Source organism: Rhipicephalus microplus, chromosome 10 (assembly GCF_043290135.1).
Source record: "Rhipicephalus microplus isolate Deutch F79 chromosome 10, USDA_Rmic, whole genome shotgun sequence".
NCBI classification, from domain to species: Eukaryota; Metazoa; Arthropoda; class Arachnida; order Ixodida; family Ixodidae; genus Rhipicephalus; species Rhipicephalus microplus.
Genome location: NC_134709.1, coordinates 3,400,732 through 3,427,570, shown reverse-complemented (window position 1 = coordinate 3,427,570; position 26,839 = coordinate 3,400,732). Strand labels below are relative to the sequence as shown.

The 26,839-nt window shown below is 41.4% G+C and overlaps 1 protein-coding gene across 3 annotated transcripts in view; it reads left to right on the top strand.

Moving 5' to 3' along the window:
• LOC119181046 (uncharacterized) overlaps positions 1–26,394 on the top strand; it is a 53,934-nt gene extending 27,540 nt beyond the window's left edge. For 2 of the 3 annotated variants that reach the window (XR_005111142.2, XM_037432222.2), the window contains 7 exons: positions 5,861–5,901; positions 7,867–7,939; positions 10,641–10,818; positions 17,825–17,877; positions 21,451–21,488; positions 23,683–23,723; positions 26,285–26,394. Coding sequence is in view for 2 of the 3 variants with exons in the window: in XM_037432222.2 (XP_037288119.2) it covers positions 5,861–5,901; positions 7,867–7,939; positions 10,641–10,818; positions 17,825–17,877; positions 21,451–21,488; positions 23,683–23,723; positions 26,285–26,307 (447 nt within the window). In the remaining variant the exon portion in view is untranslated. The remainder of the gene's footprint in view (positions 1–5,860; positions 5,902–7,866; positions 7,940–10,640; positions 10,819–17,824; positions 17,878–21,450; positions 21,489–23,682; positions 23,724–26,284) is intronic. The other variant, XM_037432223.2, reaches the window with a different exon arrangement.
• Positions 26,395–26,839: the final 445 nt, after the last annotated feature.

The following is a 26,839-nucleotide window of genomic DNA, read 5'->3' as shown; positions in this document are numbered from 1 at the left end:
CCAGGTGGCCGAAATTTCCAGAGCCCTCCACTACGGCATCTCTCATAATCATATGGTGGTTTCGGGATGTCAAACTGAACATATGTATTTAACCAATTTTCAACAATAAATGCACACATGCCCCCAGAATGTCTGTCACTTCTACTTTTGGACATCACACTGTAATTTTCCCTGCTTTGCGTCCACAGAAAAACACGTGAACGGTGGAAACGAGTTGACGCCTATCTTTTAATATGCTTTATTCAAGGATCTTCATTCAGAAGTGCTTTTTCGTTATTTCTTCCACCAGCAAATTCGTGTTTGTAATAGCTGTTGCTGTAAAATACTCTAAAAGAACCTGCCCTTTCGAACTCAAGATCGCTAGGGTGCGAATTCAAAATTTTTGCATGCTATTTTTTTAAATCATCTCATTATTGAAAAAAGATTGCACCATCTCCCACTAAAGGGAACCATGTGTATATGCGAAGCAGCCGGCGCAAACGCTTACGCTAATGGCGGCGTTGATACTGGCGCTCATCGCGGCGTTGCACTGGGGAGACACCTAGGGAGGTGCAAAGCACGCAGTTATGGACCAGTGTTTTCTACTGGAACATGCCAATCACTGCTAATAGGCAATGAACGACAGACAACTCTGGTTGTTCAACATGCACTCTGCAAAGGTTCATTGTTCAACAACGCACAAGAGAAATATCCCTCCAACCCTAGATTGGAGGTCGAGATCCTGTACCATATATATGGGGCAGTTCGTGAACGGTTGTGCAGCACGCACAGTTTTTTTCTTTTTCATTCCAAGAAACTCGTTAGAAGAGAAGGGTAGCATAAGAGAGAGGAGTGAGCATTGGTTAGCAGACGCTCCTTTCATTGGCGTTGTGAGGCGGGAGAGGGCGGAGCATAGGAGAGGGGAAGTGAACACGCAAGTTGCAGTAAGGCTGGCCCCACCGCACACTGGATTGAGCTCGACCCTAGGCTGCTTCGCATCTAAAAGCATGCCTCGTGATCGGAGCAGCCGCAATTTGATTTTAATATGCACAGCTTTCAGTAGTGAGTGTAAACTTTTGCGTGCTGCAATGAAAGAAATTCGAAGAAGAAAGAAAAGAGCCTGGAAATGACATCTTAAACACCAATATGATTTTTTCTGTGTTTACAGAGGTTCTTATTGCAAAAGGAAAACATAGTGAAAAATTGTCCACATAGCAAATGGCTTAGGGTTGCCAAGTTAGCACACTGTTCGGCAAATGATAGTGGCTAAAAATATCGCAAGAAAATGTGGCACAAAATGAATAAAACTACTGGACAAGCGGATATACTAACGACTGAACTTTTGTTACCTTTTGTTTTACCTTAACGCTGCCTTGGATATGCCACTCAAGGACACTTTTTTTTTAATATTTACTCTGGAGCAATGAAACTTTAGCTGTTAATAAAACATTTTATGCCAATTTCAAATATATAATTATTTTTTTTGCAACTTACACTCATTTAGTTCTGCAACATGACAAAGGGAAAAACTTCAAACTTTTGCCCCCCGCCCCTTCCTTCTCTTTTTATCACTAAGCTTCCATAATTTTTTATCATTGATAGTTCATAATGTTTCAAATAAAGTGTAGACTGCAAATATTTAATTACGAAGTGCATACAGATTATGTAATAAATGTGATCAAGTCCATATTTCTCCCGACTTAGTAAAGGTTTACATAGAACTTTTGATATCTAATAAATTTAATCTGAAAATTTAAAGAAGATAATTTTATTTCTCATACTTTGGAAAAAAAATTGGGCAAATTTTAATGCAGATCCAAGCACCAGAAGTACCCAATAAAGGAGGGGCACATAAGAAAAAAAAAAAAAGGAAAATTTGTGTTTTGAGGAAAAGTAGTTTTAAATTTAAAGTTAAAATTGAATGTTTATTTCTGAGAGATCTCATTAAATGCAATGAAATTTGCACACAAAAAAGAACAATCTTTCTTGTAGCGGCCACGGCCACTAAAATACGCCAGCAGCAAAAGTTTGGTCCCTCATGGCTTTTGCAAGCTGACTCCTTGCAGACATTTCGCTCAGACAGGGCCATGAAACGCTTGCCAAACATTTTCCGCTCTATTTGGCTAAGCCTTGTGCCAACTGCAAGCTAGGTATAAGTTTGACAAAACTTCTCCTTAGCTAAACCAAGTCCATTGTCAAGGGACACAACAGTGCCAATGTCATTGTGGCTTTCTTCTGGCCACATTTGTGCCATGTACAGTCGTACATAACGCCAATGTCGTCCCTGCTAACTTCTCTCACTGTGAGCTCCCTCAACTTCACGTGATTGGCACAGATGGCATCCGCTGCCGTATCACGGACTTTCGGGCTGACGGCTGTGAATGACTTATGATGCATTGGCTTTTGCAAGCCAAGAAATGCCACAAATTGACCAGCTGCTAGTAGCCTATTCTTACAGTGTGTGCCACCACAGCTCTCATGTTTACAGCATAGCTATCGTGCGAGCTATGGCTTTCTTCATCCATAATGGAGGTGAACACACAAGACAAGCGTTGTTCAGCTGCGCTGCTAGACGAGACACGAACCATGCAAGTAGTCTTCAAAGCACATACCAAGGCGCAGCGGCCAATAGCAGTGTACGATCTGTACTACGTTACTAGAAAGGCAGTTGTGGCGCTCGAAAAAAGTGGCAAAAGTGTGCTTCTTACTATTATTTCTTGCGCTGCAGCAGCGTGGAAAACCGTCATTATTTGAAGAGTGAGGCTCGGCTCTTTGCCTTATGCAAGCGGCAATCGCAAGCGGCATGGTGATCAAAGGCACACTTTTAGACTCTTAACAACCACATTGTACTCTTTAGAAGCAATTTTAGAGCATTTCCAGTTCAGTCATAACAAAACAAAAAAATAGATAATTTTTTAGAAAACTCTCGTTTTTCAACTTGCATCTACCCTTAATGCAAGAGATGGCTAAGCCACACAGTTAATACCAGTTTTCAAGGGAATTCTGAACAAAAATTCAAACGTCAAAATGAAACCACCGAAATTCTACTATGAAGACATCGCTATTTTGAAAAACAGTTTATTTCCCTTATTTTTGAACATTTGGCTGTGTTTCTGGTGGAGCGCACAGTGGCTGAAAGCAAACCTTGACATCACATTCTCTCAGATGCATGGTGCACGAGTTTTTGTCCTTACCCTGCACCTCTCCTTTCATCTCACTCTCCTCCTTTCACACTTTACCCCAGCTGAAAGCATTGTTCACTACCCTAGTTTTTCTGGAAACTGTCCATAAACAGCATCGAAAGCAAAAAGCTCTGTAAATATAAAACACTAATGACACAATGGGATTTGAACTCGGGTTTGCTGCGTGCCAGCCGAATATTCTACCACTGAGCCATGCCAGTGCCTCGAATTTGTCTCTAAACTGGCTTTAGGCAGGCATGATGTCGGGAAAGGAATGGCGTTAATATGAGTAATAAAGCATTGCAGAACATAAAAGAAACAGCTAGGCATCACACAATGCGAATTGCGTAATGAGTGGGTCGTCCAATGCTCCGATCCATTAGAAAACTTGTTCTTGATCACCTATTAACTGTGGTGCATACCCACTTCAAGCATAATTTTTTATCGTTGTCAGACACTGCATGAAAAATTGCACGAAATTTGTAACAATTGTGTTGCGGATACCACGCTTCTCTGAAGAATGACTAAGGATAGCATAGCAGATGCTGGCGTACTGCACAGAAATTATGATTATTTATGGTGTAATGGGTACTCAGCAGTGTGCTTGTAGCAGTTACCCAAAGATTGTTTAGAAATGTCTCTGAAAAGCCGCTCTTCTAGCTTTCCCTGTGACTGCAGTGCGCCTTACGCGCATGTGTCACGTTCTTTTGAAAACCTCACTAAATTCCTTATCTTCCTCTAGTTTTTGCCTCAAATGAAGGTTGTGTCCATCGATTTCAACACCCAACCTTTCAGATTAGCTGAAAATCTTGACAGGAAATATTTTCTTCAGTATTCATTTAAAAATTGAAAAAGCATCATCGAGCTCACATGCTGTTTAAACCCATGACATGCGAGCTCAATTTTACAAATGCGCTTGTCCTTTAATTTTCTTAGGCTTGTCCCAATGTTCTATGGACCATTTTTTTCATTATAACGAGTGTGTTGCCAAAATACGCTTTTTTTATTTTTTTAAATGAGCATTAATAGAACCTTTAGTGAATGTGAGGTAATGACAAGACAAACTTTTTCTAAAAGGTAGGTAAATGATTCTGACCAGAGCTGCAATTTCGGAATGGGACAATTTAGGGCTCAGTAACACACATGTTTGTTGTGCATATCAGTTGCTAAAAAATCTGATGTCTCGTTAAAATCCTTGTGTATTGTACTTTTGAGTGATCCCCACAGATTTATGTGTGGTGTGTTATTAAGTCATCTGAAGAAGTGTGCTACCAAGCTCTGATCTTGTAAGAAAAGGCAGGGTTGGAAGTGCTGCGCCAATTGCGCCCTTCTGCACCAATCTGACCTGCTGCACCCAAACTACAATTAGCAGGTGCGACGCCAAACTTAGTTGAGCTTTGTCATCGATCGAGCTACACCCGTGGGCTGCACAAAGATCGCAACGGCATCCGTATTGAAATGTTTGGTCGCGACATATTTCGGTTCATGCATGAATCTTGCACCACGTGAACAGAATGCATGAATCTTGTTAAGATGGCGTTTGTGTACATACCTCATCACGCGCCTCTATACTATATGTTTTAACAACAACTCTGTTAGTCAAACTATAAAGACGGAAATGTTGCGAAAAACTTGCCGCTTTGTTGCCGGAAAACCACCGAACATCGCAGGGCTTTGAGATAGAGACCGTTCAACTATATAAACAGAAAAAAAAGTTTCACCGGCGAAGCGATGGCTGCAATAGCAATTTGTAATCTTCTAATGGTAATGCTGCATGCTCTTCTTTCTATTTTTTTTTTACTGCTTCATTATGCGTGCAAAGCTGCCTTGTGCAAGCCAAGCCCAAATGATTGGAAACCATATAGATGATCTTGGAACTTACCGACGAGATTATGCACACAACACGTACATTAGAGTTTGTTCTGTAACTTTTGTGGCCGCTAGCGATAACGCTGGAATCTTCTATGGCACATGCATAAATGCCGAAGCACTTCGCTGTTTGGCAGATTATCCATGGCCCATTTTATATGTTTGCTGCTATCAGTCTACAGTGTGTATTGCTTCTAGAGTGACATTTGGTTTTCCAGGCACAGGTTTACCAAAATAAAAAGTTCACTTATGAAAACAGTGGCTCCGGCAGACGACCCGCGGTGCCGTGCATCAGAGTCTCACTGTGAGATACAACCGTTCGCACCAAAAGCCACCAGCCAAAGAGCCTTGCTTCATTCTCTCGTGCCACCACCAAGGGTCACCGCCGGTGCTACCAATCTAACCATGATGATGATAGTGGTGATCAATGCCCGCGAACACAACGCCACCTACCGCTCAATTGTTGTGACCCCTAATTACGGCTGCTACGCGAGATGCGTGTGTTTGTTGACTTATGCCAGGTTGTATGCTGAAGGTGCTAGCCTTAATTCTCGTACCAGTCCGGTTTGTTACTGTGAAATATATCGCCTCGCCCTCTCAGTTAAACTGCGACTTTTTTGTTTAAGGTTCTCTGCTTTCTCTTCAAGAATACCTAGTTGCTTGTTTGGTGTAGTTACCCGTTGCCTCTTACCAGGTATTTCTTGCATAAGACACCTCATAAGATCAGCTCTTGAGAGTATGTTTGGTACAATTGGAGGATGGTTGACACTGTTACATAATGTGATTTCTGTGACTCTGTAAATATTTAATGAGTGGACCATCTTTTACAGACTCTGGAAGATTTCTATGAGGAAATGCCCACAGAGGAAATGTGAGTGCAAGCCACTGGTGCCTTTCTATACTAAACTTTTTCTTACGGATGGTGTCATTTTGCATTTATATTTTCTGTTGCCAGGAAAAATTATACTCTTACTATTTGATTATCTATTTTTATCCACATTAAGTTATTACCTTGTATAAGGCACCACAACTGAAAGGAACTTAGGCGGAATATATGGATTACAGAAAAGAAGCTGTACACATAATTACAGGCGTTCCACACGACCATTCCAAATCTATTTTCGAAGCCCTTGATTTACAACCAATGGTCGAATTGCCAAGTTCAATATGGAACATTTATTTCGAAATTACATTCCCAAGCAAAGCAGGAATTCAGCTTTATAGAACATTTCACACCCCGTAAACTTTTATAGTAAAATTCATTTTAGTTAAGCAATATTGCACTTCCAGACAGAAACTTGATTTTATTACTGATTTTAAGTTCAAGTTTATTGTTTCTCAAAATATTGCTCAACAGAAGAAAGTATACAGGAAGAGATTCCACAGTAAAAAATTGTAGCAGGACCTTTTGCCATCAATTAGAGAAAATAAAAGTAAATGTATGCTGGTTGGAAGCCAAAGTATATGTTACAATGATAAAATCAAGAGGAGGAAGATGGAAGCTTGCAATCGACGTTTCACAAGTGGACTCGTCTTTTGTTTCAAGTTGCACCCTTTAAACGTTGGCTGTTCTCATTACAATGATGGAAAAAGCATGTGGTAGCACAACACGAACTAGAAAAAAAATACACTTGAAGAACAAAGCTATAATGAAGTGTGCGTTTAACATTCATATATGTTACCCTTGTAGCACACATACCACTGATGCTTGCAAGATCTTTTATCAAGGTACTAGCTATGGTTGCCAAATGATGAGCTCTTACTACAACTAACATTAAACAGTGTTTAACAATCAACCATTTACACCTGTCCTTTCTTTTAAACACTTTTTCTACGCATTTTAAAATGAAAATGAACATGACCCCGAGGTACATGTTTTTGATATTGTATAATGACCAATTATCTTGTGTTGCTGTGTTGTCAAATGGTGCGAAAGCCTTCATCAAGCCTTGAAGGCTTTCAGTTTTGCCCCACAACATCGCTGTTGTGACTTTGGCCGTGTCTTCCTTCATGTAGAAAAACTGTTTTTGTTGATCAAACTACCTAGGAGCGTGCAATTAATTTCTAAATGCAGACTGAGGTGGCTCTGCCATTGTGCTGCTGAACACCAGAATTCAGCTTCAGTCTTCAATGATGGCAGCTACATTTCAGGTGGCGTGGGGCAAAAGCCGAAACATGTGTGCACTTAGCTTTAGGTTAAAATTAAAAGACTTGTAGTTGTTAATGTCAAGCTCCCAGCTAAGCCACAAAAAGTGTCATGACACATCCAATTTTCGTTCATAATTTGTGTTATGCGGGTTCTTCCTTGGAGGTTCACAAAGAAGCTGGCGAAATTTCAGTGCTATTGGTCAAGCACTTAGCTGAGCAGTTCAAGAGACTGACAACACCAGTGTGCATTCGTGAGTCGCAACGTAAATTCCAGTGAATGATATTGTTTTCTGGTCAGCTATTTGAGCTTTCTTCAGCTTGGCATGGAAAAGTGGAAGTTGAAACGTGGGACTCCGGCCAACACGCCTTGACAGTGGGTAGGGTTTATATATTGCCAGCTACTTTCGGGCACATATTCCAAAGAAATATTTCTTTACAGTTCATTTTTCATATACATGGAGATGATAGACCCTCTGCTTCTATTTTTAGCTGAAAACTGCAATTAGGTGGATGATCGTGTAAGAGCTCCTTTAAGCTTGCCAAATGGCATTGTTCTCAGGAGCATTGGTTTGGAAACCACTAGATTAAGCTGACAAGGGCTACTTGTCAGCTGTGTTAGCGTAAGACTCTAGATAAATGGCAGTCTATGTTGGAGGCTTACGTAATCATCTGGGGTCTATTTCCACAGTGCACCTCCACTAAAGGCACTGGTGCCCAAGATGGACAAAGAGAAGCATGACAACATGTGCAAGAAATTTGGGGTGAGCATACATGAAGATTCAAGTGTATTCAACAATACTAGTGCACCAAAAAGTGTGTACAAGATTACAGTCTACTCTAGTTCATTTAAACTCGGAGGGACCTCTGAATTTTGTTTGAGTTATGAAGATGTTCTCAGATATATGAATCTGGGCTAGGTGGCACAACACATTATGACTAGGTATTGATTTTATCACATTTAAAAGTTTTTTAGGCTGATTGCACCCACTGAAAAAAAAGCAGAGATGTAAAGTCCACAAGTTTATTGGCCATTTACTGCTGATCAGACATTTTAAAGAAATCGTAAATTGCCAACTGCTTCCTTGCTATATGTACCTTCAGCACAAACCTCTCTATTCTAGTTGAGAAGCATCGCAGTTTATCGTGCGTGCACTTCATTCAAAACATTTGTTTACTAGCAAAGCCTTTTTTCTCGAAAGCATAAGGCACTTATTTATCACTTTAGACTGTTAGGATTATATAAGCATGCAAATTTTTAAGTAGTAGTGGGAAAGCAGCAGATATCTTTCGGTATGGAACTGCAAAAAGTATGAATTAACCAACAAGAGTGGAAGCTTGGGCTAGTTGGTGCGTATTCATATTTGCAAGGTGTTTCAGCGCGCGAACAAAGGAAAAAAGGACAGGGTAGACAGAAAGAGCACTGACTTCCAACTAACTTTATTTCGCAGAGTGGCAAGAATTTATACGTCTAAAAAGGAAGATTACAGAGCATAAATGTAAAAAACAAGCCCAATCTACACACCAGTAACAGCACGTGTGACAGGTCCTCTAATGCCTCAAAGTCCAGCCAGGTAATCGCGTTCAGCCTGGGATAAAGCAACCGATGAAGTGCTTACGCATTTATTTCCTAGCACATGTATTCTTTCTGCTTCGATAATTTCTCGGGTAAGTTGCTCCCTGTGCCTTGCCAATATAGAGCACTGATAGCTGGTAATGGGGGATTTGTGAGAGAATCGTAGGTACTGCCAAAGTACTCACTGAGTACATTGGCGATGTCAGTTGGATGGCTAAGCATTTGTGCTTCAGTTTTAAGTTTCGTTATTTGTTCATGACTTTTATTATTTAAAATTTTATTTATGACCTGCCCGTTGCACGGTGTATTATTATTATTATATCCAGGATTCTTTTCTGAAAGTAATCTCGTTTTGCCCACTTAAGTGTAGCTGCTAATGTGTTGCAATATTTCTTCAACCAAACTCGTAAGTTCAAGGTTGGACGGCTCACAGTTCACTCTTGTGAAGCTGGTTTTTCTTTAAGATGCATCGAAGTAGTGCTTTTGTTATCAAGGTTTTCTAGACGTGCTAAAATGCTGAGTGATGATATGTGTACTTATGCATTCGTTCCTGCATTGAGTAACTGAAGTAAAAAATAGCTAATAGGCCTTCTCAGCGTTGGATCAATTTATTACGACCTGCTGCTGGAGAGATTGCACTTGCTGTCAATTCTTGGTAGGCCATGGCAGTCCTGTCTTTTATTGCTTGGGTCACCAGACTTGGTATACTAAGGGTGGAACTCGAGCATTGAGCATCATAAGCTGGCTTATTCATTTGCTTGACTATACGCAGCAAGAGACTTTAACACATTTTTCGCTCGCAGGTCGCACATGACTGTCTTTGTCCTACACTTCATTTATTTTGTTAGTAAATATGCATGTGTGGTACAAAGGTATGAGTAGTCTGAAGAATTCTTTTTGTGAATTCTTTTTGTGAACTACATTTCCAAATGCGCATCCTGGTTTGTCATTTAGACAACCACTATCAACATGTTGGAATCCTGGCACCAGTCTTCTTCAAAAATGACCTGAGTATGATGATATAGAAAATGTTTATTTTTTTTTTTTTTCAAGTGGTAACGTTAGCTGTAGGTTGGTACAAATTATCCTTCCCCCTTTTCTTTTAGCTCGTTTTTGTCCCAGGCCTTGCAGGACTAAATTGTGTCAATGGAGCCCACTGGCTGAAGTGTTTAAGACCCCTGATGTGTAGGGTGGTTCAAATATCATGCTGGGAGATGATTTAGACTCCAACCAAAAGTTTTAAAGAAACTCGATGTTTCGAAACCTACTTGGTTCCTTCCTCAGGGGTGACTGCAGAGCTACGTAGCAGCAGCGTCTTCAAAGCACTCGTGAGGTGGATAATGACCCCCCCCCCTCTCTCTCTCGTTTTGCCGTGGAGCGCAGTTCATGTGTATACACTGGGGGAAGGGTTCCAAGAGAGCGGTTGATGTTATAGGCTGTCCTCTACATCAACCGCTCTCTCGGAACCCTTCCCCCAGTGTATACACATGGACTGCGCTCCACGACAAAATGAGAGAGAGGGGGTCATTATCCACCTTGCGAGTGCTTTGAAGACGCCGCTGCTATGTAGCTCCGCAGTCACCCCTGAGGAAGAGACCGAGTTGGTTTGGAAATGTTGGGTTTCTTCAAAACTTTTGGTTAGAGTGTAAATCATCTCCCAGTTTCATACCCAACCAGACAGACTTCTGTTAAATGTTTACATTCAAATATCACGCTGCATGGTTGTAAAAGAAAATAGGAATGTCGGTATGCGAAGCACACCTAGTGCATATTGTTTTCAGTGTACTTAGTAGCCACTATCGATGCCACTGTTAATGAGGTTCAGTTAATGGGTCCTAATTGTTTCTAAATTGACAAATACTCTTCACTCCCTTCCCCCTGCCATGCAGCTTCCAAGTGACTGGCAGCAGCTGCAGCCCGTGGATGCCGGTTATGCAAGAAGTAGCAGCACTGGTGGTGGCACCAAGAACCTCGACCTTCCGCTGCAGCGTGGCGAGCCTGTGTATGTGCTTCGATTTGAGAACAACCCTCCGGGCAAGTGGCTCGTTCGGAACCACCAAGGAGAAGGCAAGTCTAGGGAAGCATCGCCGAAATCTCGAAGGACACGAGTTGCTTGGGTGACTTGGTAAATCAGGATGAAAAATCATCGCCAAAAAAAAAGTGGGCTAGACATATATATAAATCTTCCCCGTAACAATATATATATATATATTATAATATGCAGCGAGCTCAATGCGTGCTGCCATATTGAAAAGTGTGTCGCGCCGTTTGTTGCAAGTGCGGTGAAGCAACAACTTGGACTACCACGCAAGCAGACGCTCCGCAAGTCAAACGCGAAACTCCACAACCAGAGTCCATCTGTGAGCATTAGGCTTGTGGAAATATTCGAATGCTTCAAATATTCGAACGAATGATACCATATTCGATTTTGCTTCAACTCAAATTTAAATTATTGAAAATTTCAAAGTATTTCTTATGAACAAATAGTTGTATATTAATTCGCACGTAACTTTTTGTAAAGGTGGTTTCACGGCAGCATAGAAGCACTAAGCCATGAAAGTAGCTACCCAGGGGAAATTCTCACTGCGGCGAAGCCTCTCTTCAAACTTTAAGCGGCCCTGCATAACTTTCTCAGTATGGTTGGAAAATGCTGCTGATTGGTAGTTGACGCTACCGAGAACACGTGAGCCAAATATTATTGCGCTGCAGGCGGCCAAAAATTTCCAATAAATTCTCAGTCAGGTGAAAATTGCTTTTTTTTTCTCTTGACAAATTGTGCTACAAGCTAAAGAATTACTCATAACAGCCATTGTATGGGTGATTGGCTGATTTCAGCACGGCGCGTTGGTCGTTGCTAGGGCCGTAACTTAGCAGCGTATTCGAAGGAAAAAAAAGAGAAAACGTGTTCAGTGACGAGGCACGTATTTTCATCTCCCGTGCCATCCCTCCCTGCTTAGCTTCCGGCGCATTCGTTGGGATGAAAAAAAAGGGAAAAATACAGTCGCAGCGTGCAGAAATAATTTGTAACTCCTCTTATATTGAACATATTCTAAATATCTTTGCGGCGGTGAATTTGTGAAGCAATAAGCAGCTCCTTTAATGAATCCAGTCCATGGCTATTTGAAAGAGTATCACAGGTTAAATAAGGTTATTAACCTTACATCAATTCATCTTTTTTTTTTTTAAGTTTAAAAGCTTGTTATGTTAGCCATGGCTATTTGAGAGAGTGTTGCAGGGTTCCTTTAAATAAGCTTATTACCCTTACATCAATTCATCCTTTTTTTTTTAAGTTTAAAAGCTTGTTACGCTAGCTTATATGCTCTAAGTATAATAAATTTTAAATGTATAATATTTTACAGTTCATCACTTGTATTCTATCTAAAGTCAAATCCTGCTGCTAGACTACCTTTGAACAAAGAAAAATGGCATTTGCACAGAGGCCTTATTTTAACTTTTAAAAAAATATTGTGCAGGTTAGTTAGGTCATGATAAATATGCCCGTTTTTTCTATCTATGTCATATAGACTATTTGAATTATATTCAAACTTATTCAACCAAAATCACTATTCACTTTGAATTCGCTTTGAACCTGAAATTCACTATTCACACAAGCCTAGTAAACATGTTTCGCGCTCTTCTAAAATTTTGTGCTGATTTCGAGTGAAACGTCGTGAAAACCTTCCTTGACAGTCCAGGATGTCTACAGCACATGCATTGCAGACTGCGGAAGCAACTTAATTAGATACCTCCTTTCACGATTAAAAGAATCGACAACATCGGACTCAGTCAAACTGCGGCGTGCCTTAGCTGTGGCGAGGCAGAATTAGTGCTCTAAGCCGGTATCAACGTAGTGCTAGGATCTCGCTCTGGCTTGCACTCATCACTCTCGGGAAAGTAATCAGACTCATCACTCTCGGGAAAGTAATCAGACGAACACCGATGTTATTTGTGTCATTGTAAGGGTAGTATCGCACTGTTTTCATGTTTCTGTTAGAAAATAGCAACGTTTCTCGCATGTGTGGTGGCTGAAACTTCTAGGAATGTCTAGTAATAATAATAAAAGAGTGACAGAAGCAGTGGATTACCGCTGTGTTGGGATAGATTAGCCGCTCCAACATTGTGCGATGTAATGCCACGTTTCTTGTTCTCGAGCTTTCGTTCTCCCGTATCCGCGCTCATTGGATGCTCTCAATGATGTTGACAGTGGGAAACAACGAAAGTTATCATAGCCTAAGCATCTGTTGGTTTGGTTCGAGCGCCGTGCAAGGGCACTTTGCTCGAACGTTATGTATTTAATATTTACAGAAACAGCAATGCGGCGATCATTGACTTCAGAAAGAATAAACAGTGACTTAGATGTCCCATTTGTAATCAAAACAAATCAATTTTCAACCACGAGCTCCACCTCATATTTGGGCTTTGTTACGCTGGTCTACGCGATGCTCTTACCATATTCACCAGCTTGACGATTCACTCCACGTAGACAGCAGCGCTTACGGTTCGTTCTCCTTCGCAGTAGGAGGAGATCTCGTGTCTCCTGAGCGACACTCTTCAAAACTTGTCCCTGCTCCCACGGTGTCATCTATTGATACCTTTTAACAGTTGGACTGACTGCACTACATCATCAAACACATGTCCTCTGGTCGAGCAAACTACGCTATCGCTTTAGGCAACACACTTCACTGACGCCTCACTGACTGACCCTCCATGCCTCCGTCGCGTGCATGTGTAGCACATTCGTGCATGTGTAGCACAGCGAAAGCTGTGGGTAAAGGGCCACATCTTTCTCACAGATTCGTCTGTGGAATCTGGTAGTGACACTTAGATGAGTACTTCCAACCTTGGGCAGTGTGGGAGGATCCCATCACTGCCTTTAGTTTGTAGGGACCGGGTCGGGCCAGTCTCAACTAGTAGCAGGCCCTCATCACTGGACGCATTCTTTGTAGTGAGGAAATGTATTCTTGCAGAACAGGCGGCTTATATGGTCTTCGGCTTACATAGCCAGCCGTCTGATAACCCTGAGGCACCCGTTGTCGGCAGCTCCCGCCAATCTGATGGCTCGACGACCCGGCGGCAAGGTTAAAAGTTTGACAGGGTGAACCGGGAGAGAAGAGTGTTGACCTCCAGGGGTGCAGGCGCTTCACCTGAGCGAAGTGACAACAGCTCATATTTTTACACTAAATGATGAACGGGAAATCTGGAAAACTAAATGCCAAACTGTGCGAGAGGACGAATTTCCCGGCTTTGTGACGGACCCTTAAGCTGAACGCGACAAAGCCCTTTTTCTGAACATTCACACTCCTCAAGATATTGGCAATGCTTCCAGTCAGTACAGCTGCTGCAGAATGCAGCTTCTCGACATTGGAAAAAGTGAAAATGTGTTTGAAGAACCAGTTTTTTTATATCTTTCTTGCCTGCTCATGCATGAGTGGACAACTAATTTCCTTGCATTCTCCCCCCACCCACCCCTTTTTTTATTGCGATAGCGATTGTAAGGATACTCTCGGCTAGATTTTGCCGCTGTCGTCGGCGTCGACCGTCATTTACCGCGAATATATATATGTTTTGACACAATATTAATGAGATCTAACAGACAGTAATGCCAAGGAATGTAAAGGGAAGTTATGTAAAGGGAACAAGTTATTGGTTCTAATAACTTCCCCTTACATTCCTTGGCATTACTGTCTGTTAGATCTCATTAATATTGTGTCAAAACACGGAAAAACGAGCCCTTACGAGCACTTCTTTCTCTTATATATATATAAACCAGCCTGTGCACATCCATATGGAGACCGACATTTGGATACTACAAATGATACTACAAATGAGTTCATCTCTGCTTGCGACAAAGAAGCGGAGAAAGCAGTTTTCGCTAAGTGAGACGATGGATATTTTTCGGCAACTGGAAGGCAAAAAGCAGGCTGTTGTGACCGAAGAACCGAATTTCAGCACAGGAATGTGGATGAGCTGGAGGAGGCCTTTGCGCTGCAAAGTTTGGGCTGCTCGCGTCAAAAAAAAAATCAGACTTCTTTAAAGTAAACATGCATTTTTTGGTGGTTACTTGTGCATTTGTTTTTTTTTTCTCATGAAAAACAAGTTCAAGGACCCACCGTTGTAAAGGTAAGTCGTTTTGGAAAGTGACAAATAAGTATTTATGGTTAATTTTCGGGCTTTCACTATAACGACCTTTTAAAATAACAAACAAATTTCTGCGATTCCCTGAAGTTTGTTATACCGAGATTTCACTGTACCAGGTATTTGAAGAACTTACTTCAAGTGTGACTATGTTGCTGCCCAACCTGCCGCAATGGTCTAGTGGCTAAGGCACTTGGCTACTGACCCCCAGGTCATGGGAGCGAATTCCGGCTGTGGCGGCTGCATTTTCGGTGCTCTAGGCCCGTGGGCTCACAATTGGGTGCATGTTAAATAACCCCAGGTGGTCCAAGTTTTCGGAGCCTTTCACTACAATGTCTCTCTCTCATAATGATATGGTGGTTTTGGGGCATAAACCCCACATATTACTATATTGTGTTGCTGCCCATCGTTACGTCAACATCCAGTCAACTTTAAATAATTTACTTTTGCTGATTAGTGCAAGTTACTTTGAAGGATAACTTTCATCAATTGTCACCAACTTTTGCTGATCACTAGTGGCATGGTCAGGACTGCATCAGTATACAGTAGACTTTCAGTAAACTAAAATCTGTTAAATAGAACTACTGGTTCAACGGAACAAATGCCTCTCCTATGTTTGGTTTTGGGCTTGTATTCTGCACCTTTGTTCATCTCTCAATAAACGGAATTCCTGTTAAATGGAACATATTTTCTTGGTCCCTTCACGTTCCATTTACTGAGAGTCTAATGTATATGTATGTCAATCATAATTCGATCTCCTTGGCATAAGTTCTACTCAGTAGCCACATGATATTTTTTTTACCTTTCTAGATTGTCACTGTGGTTTTTCTTCAAGGTCATTTTCACAACAGACACACAAGATTTTCACTGCAATATGTAAGACAGGCAGATTAGTCCACTATGAGGTCCACACACTGTTTGCCGTAGTGTTTTTTTTTTCTTTGTTTTCCCTCTCCTCCACTTATCATACATACTCACTTATAGAGCGTTTCGCAGCTTTCTTTTCTCGCAATCATTTAGCCGTAACTGTTGTATCTGCTGTGATCTTGAGGGACTCCCAGAAGTGTGTGCCACGACACTACAACGCACTTTGCAAACACCGTAGCAGCCTTGCACGATGACCGGGACGGCGATGTTGACATTGCAGCCAGTAACCGACATTGCAGCAAGCTACCACCAAAACATCAAAACAAATTGTCGATTATAAGATTAACGACAAAATACGGCCTCTGCTTCGCTGTCTGCGTGAGAAGTGGTCATAGAAAAAGCAGCCCATATCTTGCGGTCCTTGAAGTTTGTGCTGATAATAAGCATGCAGAGCTAATTGCCACTAAAGCGAAGATCAGGGGTGCTGCCATGTTACGAAAATTGTCACACTTATTTTTAGGCAACAAGCGATTTTTTTTTTTTGTTTTCCCAAAACCTTTAACATGTCTATGATGCACCAGTGATGGGTGGCTTTTTGCGACAGCCATGGTGACGGCAAATCCTGTCGCTGTTGATCGAAAATTGCATGCATGTGGTTGGGCCTTAATGTCTCGTATTCGCAAGAAGCAGCCGTTAGTTGGGGCGTGCAGTTTTGTGACCTTCGCACGCTGTCTGCTTATCAGCTGCGGTGTCTACACTCGCACAATTCATGAACCTTGCTGTGGCGCTGTCATGAGTAAGAGAGCCCAAGGCGCGCACTTGGTGCTGGAACGAGGCGTCTGTACACGAGACCTCGATGATGCGCGGATGTGCCACGTTCACGTGCAAATTGGAGAAAGGCTTGTGGCACGCGACCAGAGCTGTGATGAAAAATCGTGGAAGATGAGCTGGCACTGTGCTGTGGGACTCCGAGCTGCGAAGATGTGGCAAACCAGCTGCACAGCCACCTAGTTCTGAAAGATGTCGGCGTGAGAGGCCTGGGAAGTGGCCATCGACCTCTGAAATCTCGAGTGCGACTGCCCGGACTTGCTGCACCCCATGCCTAGCAGTTTCTGGTAAACTTCCAGCTATCCCACTTTTTTGTCAGGACTGTAGCAGCCCTACTAGTGAGCAGAGTGAACCCGTTAGCGAGAAAGTTCATGGCAAAATAAGCCTAGCTCAGCAAAGCTGAAGATTATGATGAAGACTATGACACCGGCGTTTAGGATGAGCCGTTCGTTCAGCGGGACCAACTGATGGCGACCATAGGGAATGGAGCAGAACGTCAGCGACGTAGTCTATAAAATGTTGACACGACAATGGGGAGGAACCAACGTGAACATCTAGAACATTCGATTGTTGTGACGCCGTATTGAATTAGGAGTAGCGGCTAGAGCTTAGAATCGATTTAGGCTGGTTTGCAGTAGGTTTTGTTTGTGCCGCATTGAGGTAATTTCGCGTGTCCGCGACTTTTGTCCTTGCTTTTATTTTCGCCTTTTATATTTTGGGAGCTAAAGTGTTTGTTTGCCATGCCCATCTCCCATTTCTCTCAATTCCATCAACTTCAAGTGCTCCCACGATTAATCATGACAGGTGCACAGATGACTAAAAAGTACAGGGAACGTGCTGCACACATACAGAAAGGAAAACTACATGGCGCATGGCGGTAAAAATAAAAAATATCCAATGGGCAAGAAGGTGCCAGGTGTCGGTTTGTGAAACTGCAGCGGATGTAGAGGGTGCATTTATTACACGGGCGAGAAAAAAAAATTTTGATGACTGCAGTTGTGGGTGCATTTATGCAAGTACATTCATTATGTGAGCAAATATGGTATTTGTTTCCTTCTGATGATGCATGTTTTTGCACAGTTGTTGGGTTCCAAGTTCGGTCACCTTGGCATGGGAAGATTCGCCTTGCGTGGCCCTGTACTTTGTTTCAGCATGAATAAATTATTGTACTAGTCTGTCATCCTGTTGCATACTATATCGATTGAAGACTCACAGCTCTTCTTTTTTTTCTCTTCTTTTGCAGTGGGCTATGCTGACCTGATGAACATAGAGGTAGATGCTGAATCCATCAAATTTGTAAGCGCTTTTCCTGCTTTGCTGTCTCATGCTTACTTGGCAATGTGGTTCTGTGCGCTGTAGCTGGTGCTGAAAAGTACCCCTGGTTGGCACCCTTGTTTGCAGATGGTTAACTGTTAATGTAAGTTACAAAAACACAGTATCACTGTGATAAACTGCCTTAATTGAAAAAGATTGGCACAAGTAACCGGTCGTTGGAATGGCAAGGTTGCGATTCGCGGTGCTGTTTTTCCCAAGCACGCTGATATCAAGAGTGCCTAGCTTGTTTCATTTTCGCAAAACAAGGGTGGCCAGGAGAAAGCACTCCAACAAATCGACTTTTTTTGGGCAACTGCTATGCTCACAAATTCTCCAACAAAAAAAAAAAAATGTTAAGGTCATGTATAATCACATCTGTCGATAAGCAAGGAACAAGCGTAATATTGCAACAGCACGATGAGCTGCTTCCCGGAACCAGTGTGCTGGCCACCCCTGCTTTGTAAAATGTAATATGCTTGGCAATCTTGGTATTGACGTGCTCGTGAGCACCCTCTGTTGCAAGCCACTTATGCTAATCTTTTGCCATTGCGGCTGCCTGCTTTCATTTGGTACACAGCGGTGCAGAGAATGTAACTGTGATATGAGACTGCTTCTATTTTGAAAATATTTTTTACACTGGAGGAGATGCAACAAATGTGAGAATAATAAGGTATCAAAGATAACTTTTACGCATTGGTTTAACGGGAGACACACTTGTTACCAAGCATATCGAGGAAGTGATAGTTACTATCTTGGAAAGTGGTTTATTATCATGCCAGAGCACTCCCGAGGCTGTCTTCCGATACTCAGCATAGATAGCCAATTAGACACTAAGCAGACAGCGGCCATCATTAGTCGTATTGCAGTTTTCATGTAGCCAACAAGATAGACAACAAGATTATAAATTTATCTGTGCGAAACAGCGTGAAAAAAAAAACGCGAGGGAATGTAAACAAACCAGGGCTTGGTTCCTTCTGTTTCTTTAGGGCCTGTCTGTTTCTTTCCATGCCCTCATTTTTTTTTTCATGCTGTTTTGCACTGATGAAGTCTTACCGACAAGCTCGAACCCATACCCCTTTTAAGACTTTATGAAGACACTTTGAAAAACGGGCTACTAAACTGTTCGAACAAAATGGAGGCTCAGCAAAATGTTTGGATATCACTAGTATGGTTGATTAGCCAAAGGTGGGCTGTATTTTTATACACTTAATGGGTTATGGTAGGGTATACAGGTCATGGTTTATATCTAAGGAACTGCACCATATTTTGTTGGGAAATTTCGTGTGCTTAGTAAGAGAGCTTGTGGCCTTCGATCTGCGCAATTTTGACCCTGTAGCTTTTCTTGCTCATGCTCAAGTACTGCACTTGTGACTGGGGCCCTAAATTAAATGTACCTGTTCTCACAAAACCAGAAACAGTATCACTATAAACGTCCATATAATGCTATATTGGTATTAATCTAAACTGTATGAATTTTAAATAAAGTCATGTTTGACATGAAATTAACTCTATATAAAAAAACTCATAATAAATGTATACTATTTGTAACACTATCTATGACAAGACTGTTCTTTATTTATTTCATCATATTCGATCATTCGTCGATCATTCGTTATACCTGTGTTGGTTGCAATGAGGTTTGAATGTAGTCATATTCAGTGATGTGAAAGGCATTAGACCATCATCGACTCGCTTGCTGGAACCCTTGTAGGCGGCCGAAGCGAGCTTGGACAGGAGTCCCGACCATTCTTGCCACTGGTTGGCCAAATTGACCTCCTGTGTTGGGCAAGTTAGGTCAGCTTGGCCCCTCTCCATCTGTCACATGACAGGACGTGTCACGTTATGTCACACGCTTTTGCTGGGCTGCCATTGAAGTTCCTTGCTGAAGCTTCATTGCTCAGAGCTCGTGGAATGTGTGCATCCAAAGCATCAATTTTTCTCGCTTTCTTTGCTTGACCTGTGCAGTTTGACTGTTATTTCAAGTTGTACTTAGAAGAACAGAAATTAGAGGAAACTCAAAAAGTGCGTATGACAAAGACTCAAGACATACAACAGGACTGCCGCTTTACTTGCAACTGACGTTTATTTCAAGGAAACATTATGATTTAACTGCAAATAAAACTTGTACATTGTACATATGCACACATCATCCCACCAGATACTGTGTGGGTCAGTTTTCAAACATGAAATGTGAAGACAAATCACACACCTCACCTTTGAAGACTGGCCCACACAATCTCTTGGGAAAAGATGTGTGCATATGTACAGGTTTGACCTGCGGTTATGGCGCGTTCATTTCAAATAAATGCCAGTTGCATCAGTTCTATTGTATGTGTTTAACTTCGTTTTTTTGCACTTTTCAAGTTTTCTCTAATGATGAATGAACTTGCTCAAATCAAGGCATTGTTAAAGAAGAGAAAGTTAGGTGGGTTTTTACTGATCCAAGGATGTACTTGAAAGGTCACAAAATACAAAGGAAGACCTTAGTTTAAAAAGAACATTCATCCTTTCTAGTACTTGTGTATTTTGTGTGTATTTTGTGCGTTTTGAGCTTGTACTTGCAGTACTCTAGGCGTACAATTAACGCTCTCCAGGTTTGTTTTTTTTTTTTGCATAGCAGTGTCCCTGTAGAGCTCGGACACCATCTTTATTAGGATTGTAAGACTGGGCAGCTTTGTGATTTAGTAGTATTCTCACAAGAACTGCAAAGCATGAGGCATAAATGTTAATTGTGCTTTGCAGTATGACTGGTGCAGACCTACATAACTTTGGAGGCTGGAAATCGGCAAGGAATGTGCATGCGGCTATGCATGTGCACTGGCATGCCCCATGAGTGTGCACAGCTTTTAGGGTTGCTGCAATCACTCATCATTGCTGCAATCACTCATCAGAAAGGGTCAACTCAGAAGTTTTAATTTGTGCTCAAACGCATCTCGAACTTTCACAGCTGGTTGGAGTTTCCAGGTGCTACCCAGCTAACAAGCAAATAATTGCCACACAAGACCCAGAACAGGGTTGGCGACTTCCGCAAAGAGGGCTATAAAAATCTGAAATTTAGTTGTTCCTTTATTCTTGAAAATATTTTAATTACCACAAAAAATGTCACTCAAGTTGAACAAGAGTATAAAAACTTGCTGTATCTTGTACAGCAAGCGTATGTGCCACAGTGAACACATTTACTTTTGACACCAGAATAGTCTGTATTTGGTTAATGTGATCTGTGCGATTGGTGATGGTCACTTTTTGCTAACAAATGAACCACAAAAAGGGCGGCAAGCAACTGGAAAATTCTACAAGTGACTCGGGGAAAAAAAAGAAAAAGTTCAGATTAAGTGGAAGTGCAAACTCTGTAGCTAGTTCCTATTCCGATTTCTATCTGCTACTTCCCATTCATTTGGCGGCAGTGCTGTGCTTGCTTGTCTGTGCACCAGCCTTTTCACAAAGTGTGAATGGTGGCCAGGAGTTCCGCACGCTCTGCCAGAAAACCTTCTCGCATGGCAAAGGGAGGCCTCTCAACCAGGACAGTACTCTCATAGTTAGTTTTGTTTTTTGCAGATTATGACAATGCACAGGAGCCCATGTACAAGTATGAAGTGAGTATGTCATCCTGCCTTCGAAATCTGTAGCGAAATTCCAGACTTCTCCCATTCCAGCAACATACTTTTTTTAAATATTTCTAATATTTAATATTTTGCTGGTTATAACCATAGTTTCACATAAATTCTCTAGAGGGAACTCTGGCACTAGTGCCTATGGGAACTGCAGTGCATGGCACTTCAGACCACAGGGGAATGGTGGGTATTACACAAATAAATTTGTCTAATCTTCGTACTTTCGGCTCCTTTGGGCTACGCTTGGCTTGTAGCTGCTTTGTCACGAACAGACAGTCAGCAAATGTTCAGCAATTGCTCTTCACCATCTTAACCTCTTGGGCTCACTGATGCAAATCGAGGTATGAAGGTCACAACGGTCCGTTCTTTTATTTGAAATAAAACAAAAACACAGCAATAAACATCACAAATTGACTGGAATCTACAAACATAAACATAAGGCAAATCTGTGTACTACCCATCATTGCTGTGGTGGCTGAGTGATTGCAGCACCAGAGTTTCTCTAGTAAATATTGTAGAAAACTATGGTTATAACATTCAGTTCGGCAACTATTTTTGCAGCATAATGAGAATTTTATAATTGTACTAGCTGTTCCTTTGCTTTCTTACTCAAAAGGTTGCTGGAAGCCGTAGGTAAAATAGATACTGTTCGCTTTGCAAGAATGCTTTCCTTTCTTTTTTTTTTTTTCATTTCTTTGACATCACCATTTTTTTATGTGCTGTTAAAGGCTAATTTTTTCAGCATGCCTATTCTCCAAAGTAATCATGATGTCAATGATGTAGTGGTTCTGTGCGCGGCCGCAAGCTCACTGTTTAATTCTCCAAGAATAATTGTGAATCTCATCATGAAGAATAATATGTTGTAATACTGTACTAAAATGTACCCTAAACCATTGAAATGTTTCTCCTATTCACATTTTCTGCTTATATAATTTCATAATACAAGCAAGCAAAACCAAAATACTCCGAAAGCTGCTGTACTTGCAGAGAAAAACCAGTGTGCCTCTATAGTTTCGCCTAACTGTCAATACACTCAAACTGCACTATAACAGGGTCCTATCTTGCATGCAACAATTTTGTTATATCTAAATATTCATTATAAAGGTATATTCGTAACGCTGTCTATTGCAAAACTATTTTTCAATTTACTTTTTTTATAACCGATGTTTTGTTAGATTAAGATTTGTTATATTGAGGGTTGTGTGTACAAGTTGTCATCGAGTATAGTAAGAATAACAGAGCTGAGCTAACTGTTAAGTGTTATTTTAAAAGACAGAGCATGCAAACATGGATGCAAGAGAAAAATTAAGACACCACAGACTTATTTCTTGTAGCCGTGTTTTCATGCCCCCTCTTCTAACTAAGCTAGAAATGCTTGGAACTGGTTCAAAATGATTTGCAGGTCGCGGGATCGAATCTCGGCTGGGTGGCTGCATTTTTGATGAAGGCAAAAATGCTTTAGTTCTTTGTGCTTATTCGAGTGCACGTTAAAGAACCCCGGGTGGTCCAAATTTTCAGAGCTCTTCACTACGACGTGTCTCGTAATCACATGGTAGTTTTGGGATGTTAAACTTCATTCATTTTGACCCAGTTGATTGATTGATATGTGAACAAGGTATAAAATAGTATAATTAACAGAACTAACCAAGAAATAGTCTCAATACTAGTTGATTAAAAATTGCTAAAACCCTGGGGCTGTGCAGAAGAGGGTGCCACCACCTTGCCCAGCAAGCAAATGCCCCTCTCTACGCTTTGCCAGCACTGCATGGCTACTTCTGATAGGAGAAACAACAAGACGAAACCCACTGCAGACGATGCATATCTCAACTGCCGTAACAGGCAGAAAGTCACTAAAGCATAGAAGAAAGTAGCGCAGGTGTTGCACACCAAGCTTGCAAATCTTCCTAACAAGGTTCTACTCATGCCGGTGTACCTCAAACATTTGGTAAACAGAGCAGTGCTGAGCCTCTGCTGGGCTCGTCCTAAAGTTTTGCAGTTGTGTAGCTGCCATATGTTTTTTTTGTGCATTGTATTGCATCACTAGTGGGTAATTGCAATGCATCGTTCAGTGTCAGCTGTCTTCACCTGTGTCGCACTACAAGCAGCTGTGTCTTCTGTTATTCAAGCCAGTCTGGACCCCTGCTCAGTAATATCGTTTTTATTTTTTTCTTTCTAGGAAGCAGCAAACAAGTGCTATGGAGTCTGAAGATGAAGAAGGTATGTTCACATATGAACCGAGAATCTGATTTTGCAGTGTGCTTTCTCTTCTCCCTCAGTGTAACAGAAAATCCCATGGAACAGCTGTTCTCTCTCTTTTTTTAACCTGCACTGAAAGTACTCTCACATTACAGCATGAACCATAGGACAGTCAAAGAACACACAAGACAGGGCACTGACTAAGTGCCTGTGTTTTCTGTCCAAAAATAAGCAACTTTGATAGACAGGCATTTCGTCATGCTATGACATGTCTGCCAACCATGTTTGTTGTTTGAGGAATTCCTGGTGACATTTCTAATTGAAGATTTCTTTAAGAAAACTCCTAGCCATGGCAAATTATTCAAAGTTTTTGTGCAGGCTACCTTTATTGTCTCCTGCTGAGACAACTCTGCTGCATGACCACTTAGCACCTGGTGAAGGTTGCTCTCGTACCCTCCATGCAAACTCTTGCTCTACGCCACACCTAATTGTGTATAGGAGGTTGTGGCTAATATCCACTGTCACCATTGTATGATAGCAATTCATGCTATAATAGGTTGTTTTGGCTTTTGTTAGGGTTTTATGTTTTTGGCGTTAGCAAAATTTTATATAGCTTACCTTGTGAAAAAGAGGCACAAATTATCAGTCCGATGCCCCTGTAGTTCAACAACGAAATCTAAGCAATGTTTTCTCAATTGGAGGTGACTATCGGACTATTCTGATGATGACTATTTATTGCATCACCATGACAAATTCTGCTGGTATTGGATGCACGACTATAGTCACCTTTGCAGTCAGGCAGATGTAAGACGACTACTCATGTGTTCAAATCATTCTGCAAAGGCTAATCTCAGAATAAAAGTAAGTGTAGTGCAGTCTTGTAATAATATAAGGGCACAGGGTGGAACTGTTCTTATCTGATTTAGTGTAGATTTACTGAGACGAGGGTTGCCGCACAATGAACTGAGTCAATTGTGAGGACAGCACATTTATAAAAGAAACACACAGCACCCAAATATATATATGAATACACAAAAACAACAACAGCAAACAAAGTGAACCTTGACACAAACTGAATTGGTCACTTCATGGCCTCAATAAAGTCCAACTTGACGTTGTTCCTGTTGAGCCATCAGTCATGGATTCCAGTTCCCCAACAATCTTGATGTCAACTTTGCAGCTCGGAGCATCGGTAGCCTGTGCAAGCAGGCCGTTGTCGCTGACACCCTTAACTTTATCAATAATAAAAAAAAGAATAACTTGCATTTCGAAATTGCCACTTTGACAGTCTTTGGTTCAATTGCTTTGTTGATTGCACACTCTGGTAGTAAAATTATACTATGTTACTACATTTCAGGACTTCCTTTACGATAGTCCTGTATTAACCACCCGAAATTAAGTTTTGTTTGGGAAAATGGTTTTTTTTTTTTGCTTGTTTTAATCTCTTTCATAATAACCCTAATGGGCCCTTAGGGTACTTGAATGGATGAACAAATCAATCATCTGAACTCCAGGCAAAGTAATAGAGGTATACACAGCACAAGGCATGTCTGGGAGTTCTCATGACAGGACGTTTGTGGTGACTTTATTTTTTGTCGAGTTACCATGTGTACTCAATTGTAACGCGTTGGGTCACTTCAAAGAAAAAAAAACTAAAATAAAAAAATACCAGGCCTGCGCAAAAGGCACAGCACAATCACAGCGAAAGCTAGAAGAGTGGCCTTCCAGAGCCTTTTCTAAACACTCATTGGGTGACTGTTGCAAGCAAACTTGCTTGATACCCACTACAGCATTAATATTAAAAATTTGTGGGTAGTAGGATGACATTTGCTATGCTATTTATCGTCATTCTTCTGAGAAGCGTGGTATCTGCTAAACACTTTCAAGGAATTTTGTGCTATTGTTCATGCTCACGACAATGAGGATTTATGCCTGAACTGGGTATGTGCCACAGTTAATTGGGTATCAAGAACAACCTTTTGTAATGGGTTGGAGCATTGGATGGCCCACTAGTTGGGATATTCGCATTGTGTCACGCCTTGTTGCTCTTTTGCTGTTGTAAAACGCTTTACGGCTCATATTAACGTGATTCTTTTCCCGACATCAAGCCTACCTAAAGCAAGTTTGCCAACAAGTCCTAAGCACCAGCATGGCTGAGTGGTAGAATACTGGGTCGGCAGCTAGCGGTCCAAGGTTCGAGCCCCACTGTGTCATTAGTACTAGGTTTTTTTTCTAATTTCGTGCCATATGGTTACGGACACTGGAGGCGGACAATTACTGCGCTGTGCGTGACCCAAGTTGCGATCTTGTTATAGTTATCGCTATAAAATGAAAGAATTGTGTGCATCATTGTACTTTTTACACAACTTGAATTTAGGTGTTAAATTATAATGTAAGTGTCCACTGCAGGTGGCAAAATCTGGGAAAAAAAACTGATGTTACATTCAAGTAAATATGCTAATTAGGTTACGGTGAGTGAGCTTTTGAGTGTTCATTTCACGGCTCTCGTTGCTTGAGTGTACACATTGTGCATATGGTCGCCATGTTATAATGTTCTCGAATTCACTGTTTGTTTGTTGCAGCCATCTATGAAGAAACTTTCTAGGCAATGGAGGCCACTTCACCTGCTGTCTTACAGAAGGATAAATAGTAGATGTGCCTTGTGTCAAAATATGAAGTGTTTTACCTACAATTTTATCCTGTCTTTTATTAACTGCTGACACAAAGGTCGATAGTTTGATCAAGGTCGGGACTATTGCATTTCAGTGGAGGCGAAATGGTGAGGGCTCGTGTACGGTGAAGCATCAGTGCTTGTTAAAAGAACACCAGATGGCCAAAATTTGCACAGCCTTTGCTACAGCATCTCTCATAATCACATGATGGTTATGGGATCTGAAACCCCACATATCATTAATTATTGTCTTCCGTATGAGCTGATTGTTGAGTAAATTATGTACTTGGGGACAGAAGAGAGACTGTAGTGCATGAGCAATGGGAAGGACCTCGAGCAGCACATTTTGCGGGTGCAAGTAAGGCCTGCTGGTGTAGCTTTCGGGTGCGCTGTGTGCGCACGTGCCCAAATTTTGAAAAAACTTTGGGGAAAGTTTATGCCCGTAGTTTCATTTCCAACACTGGAC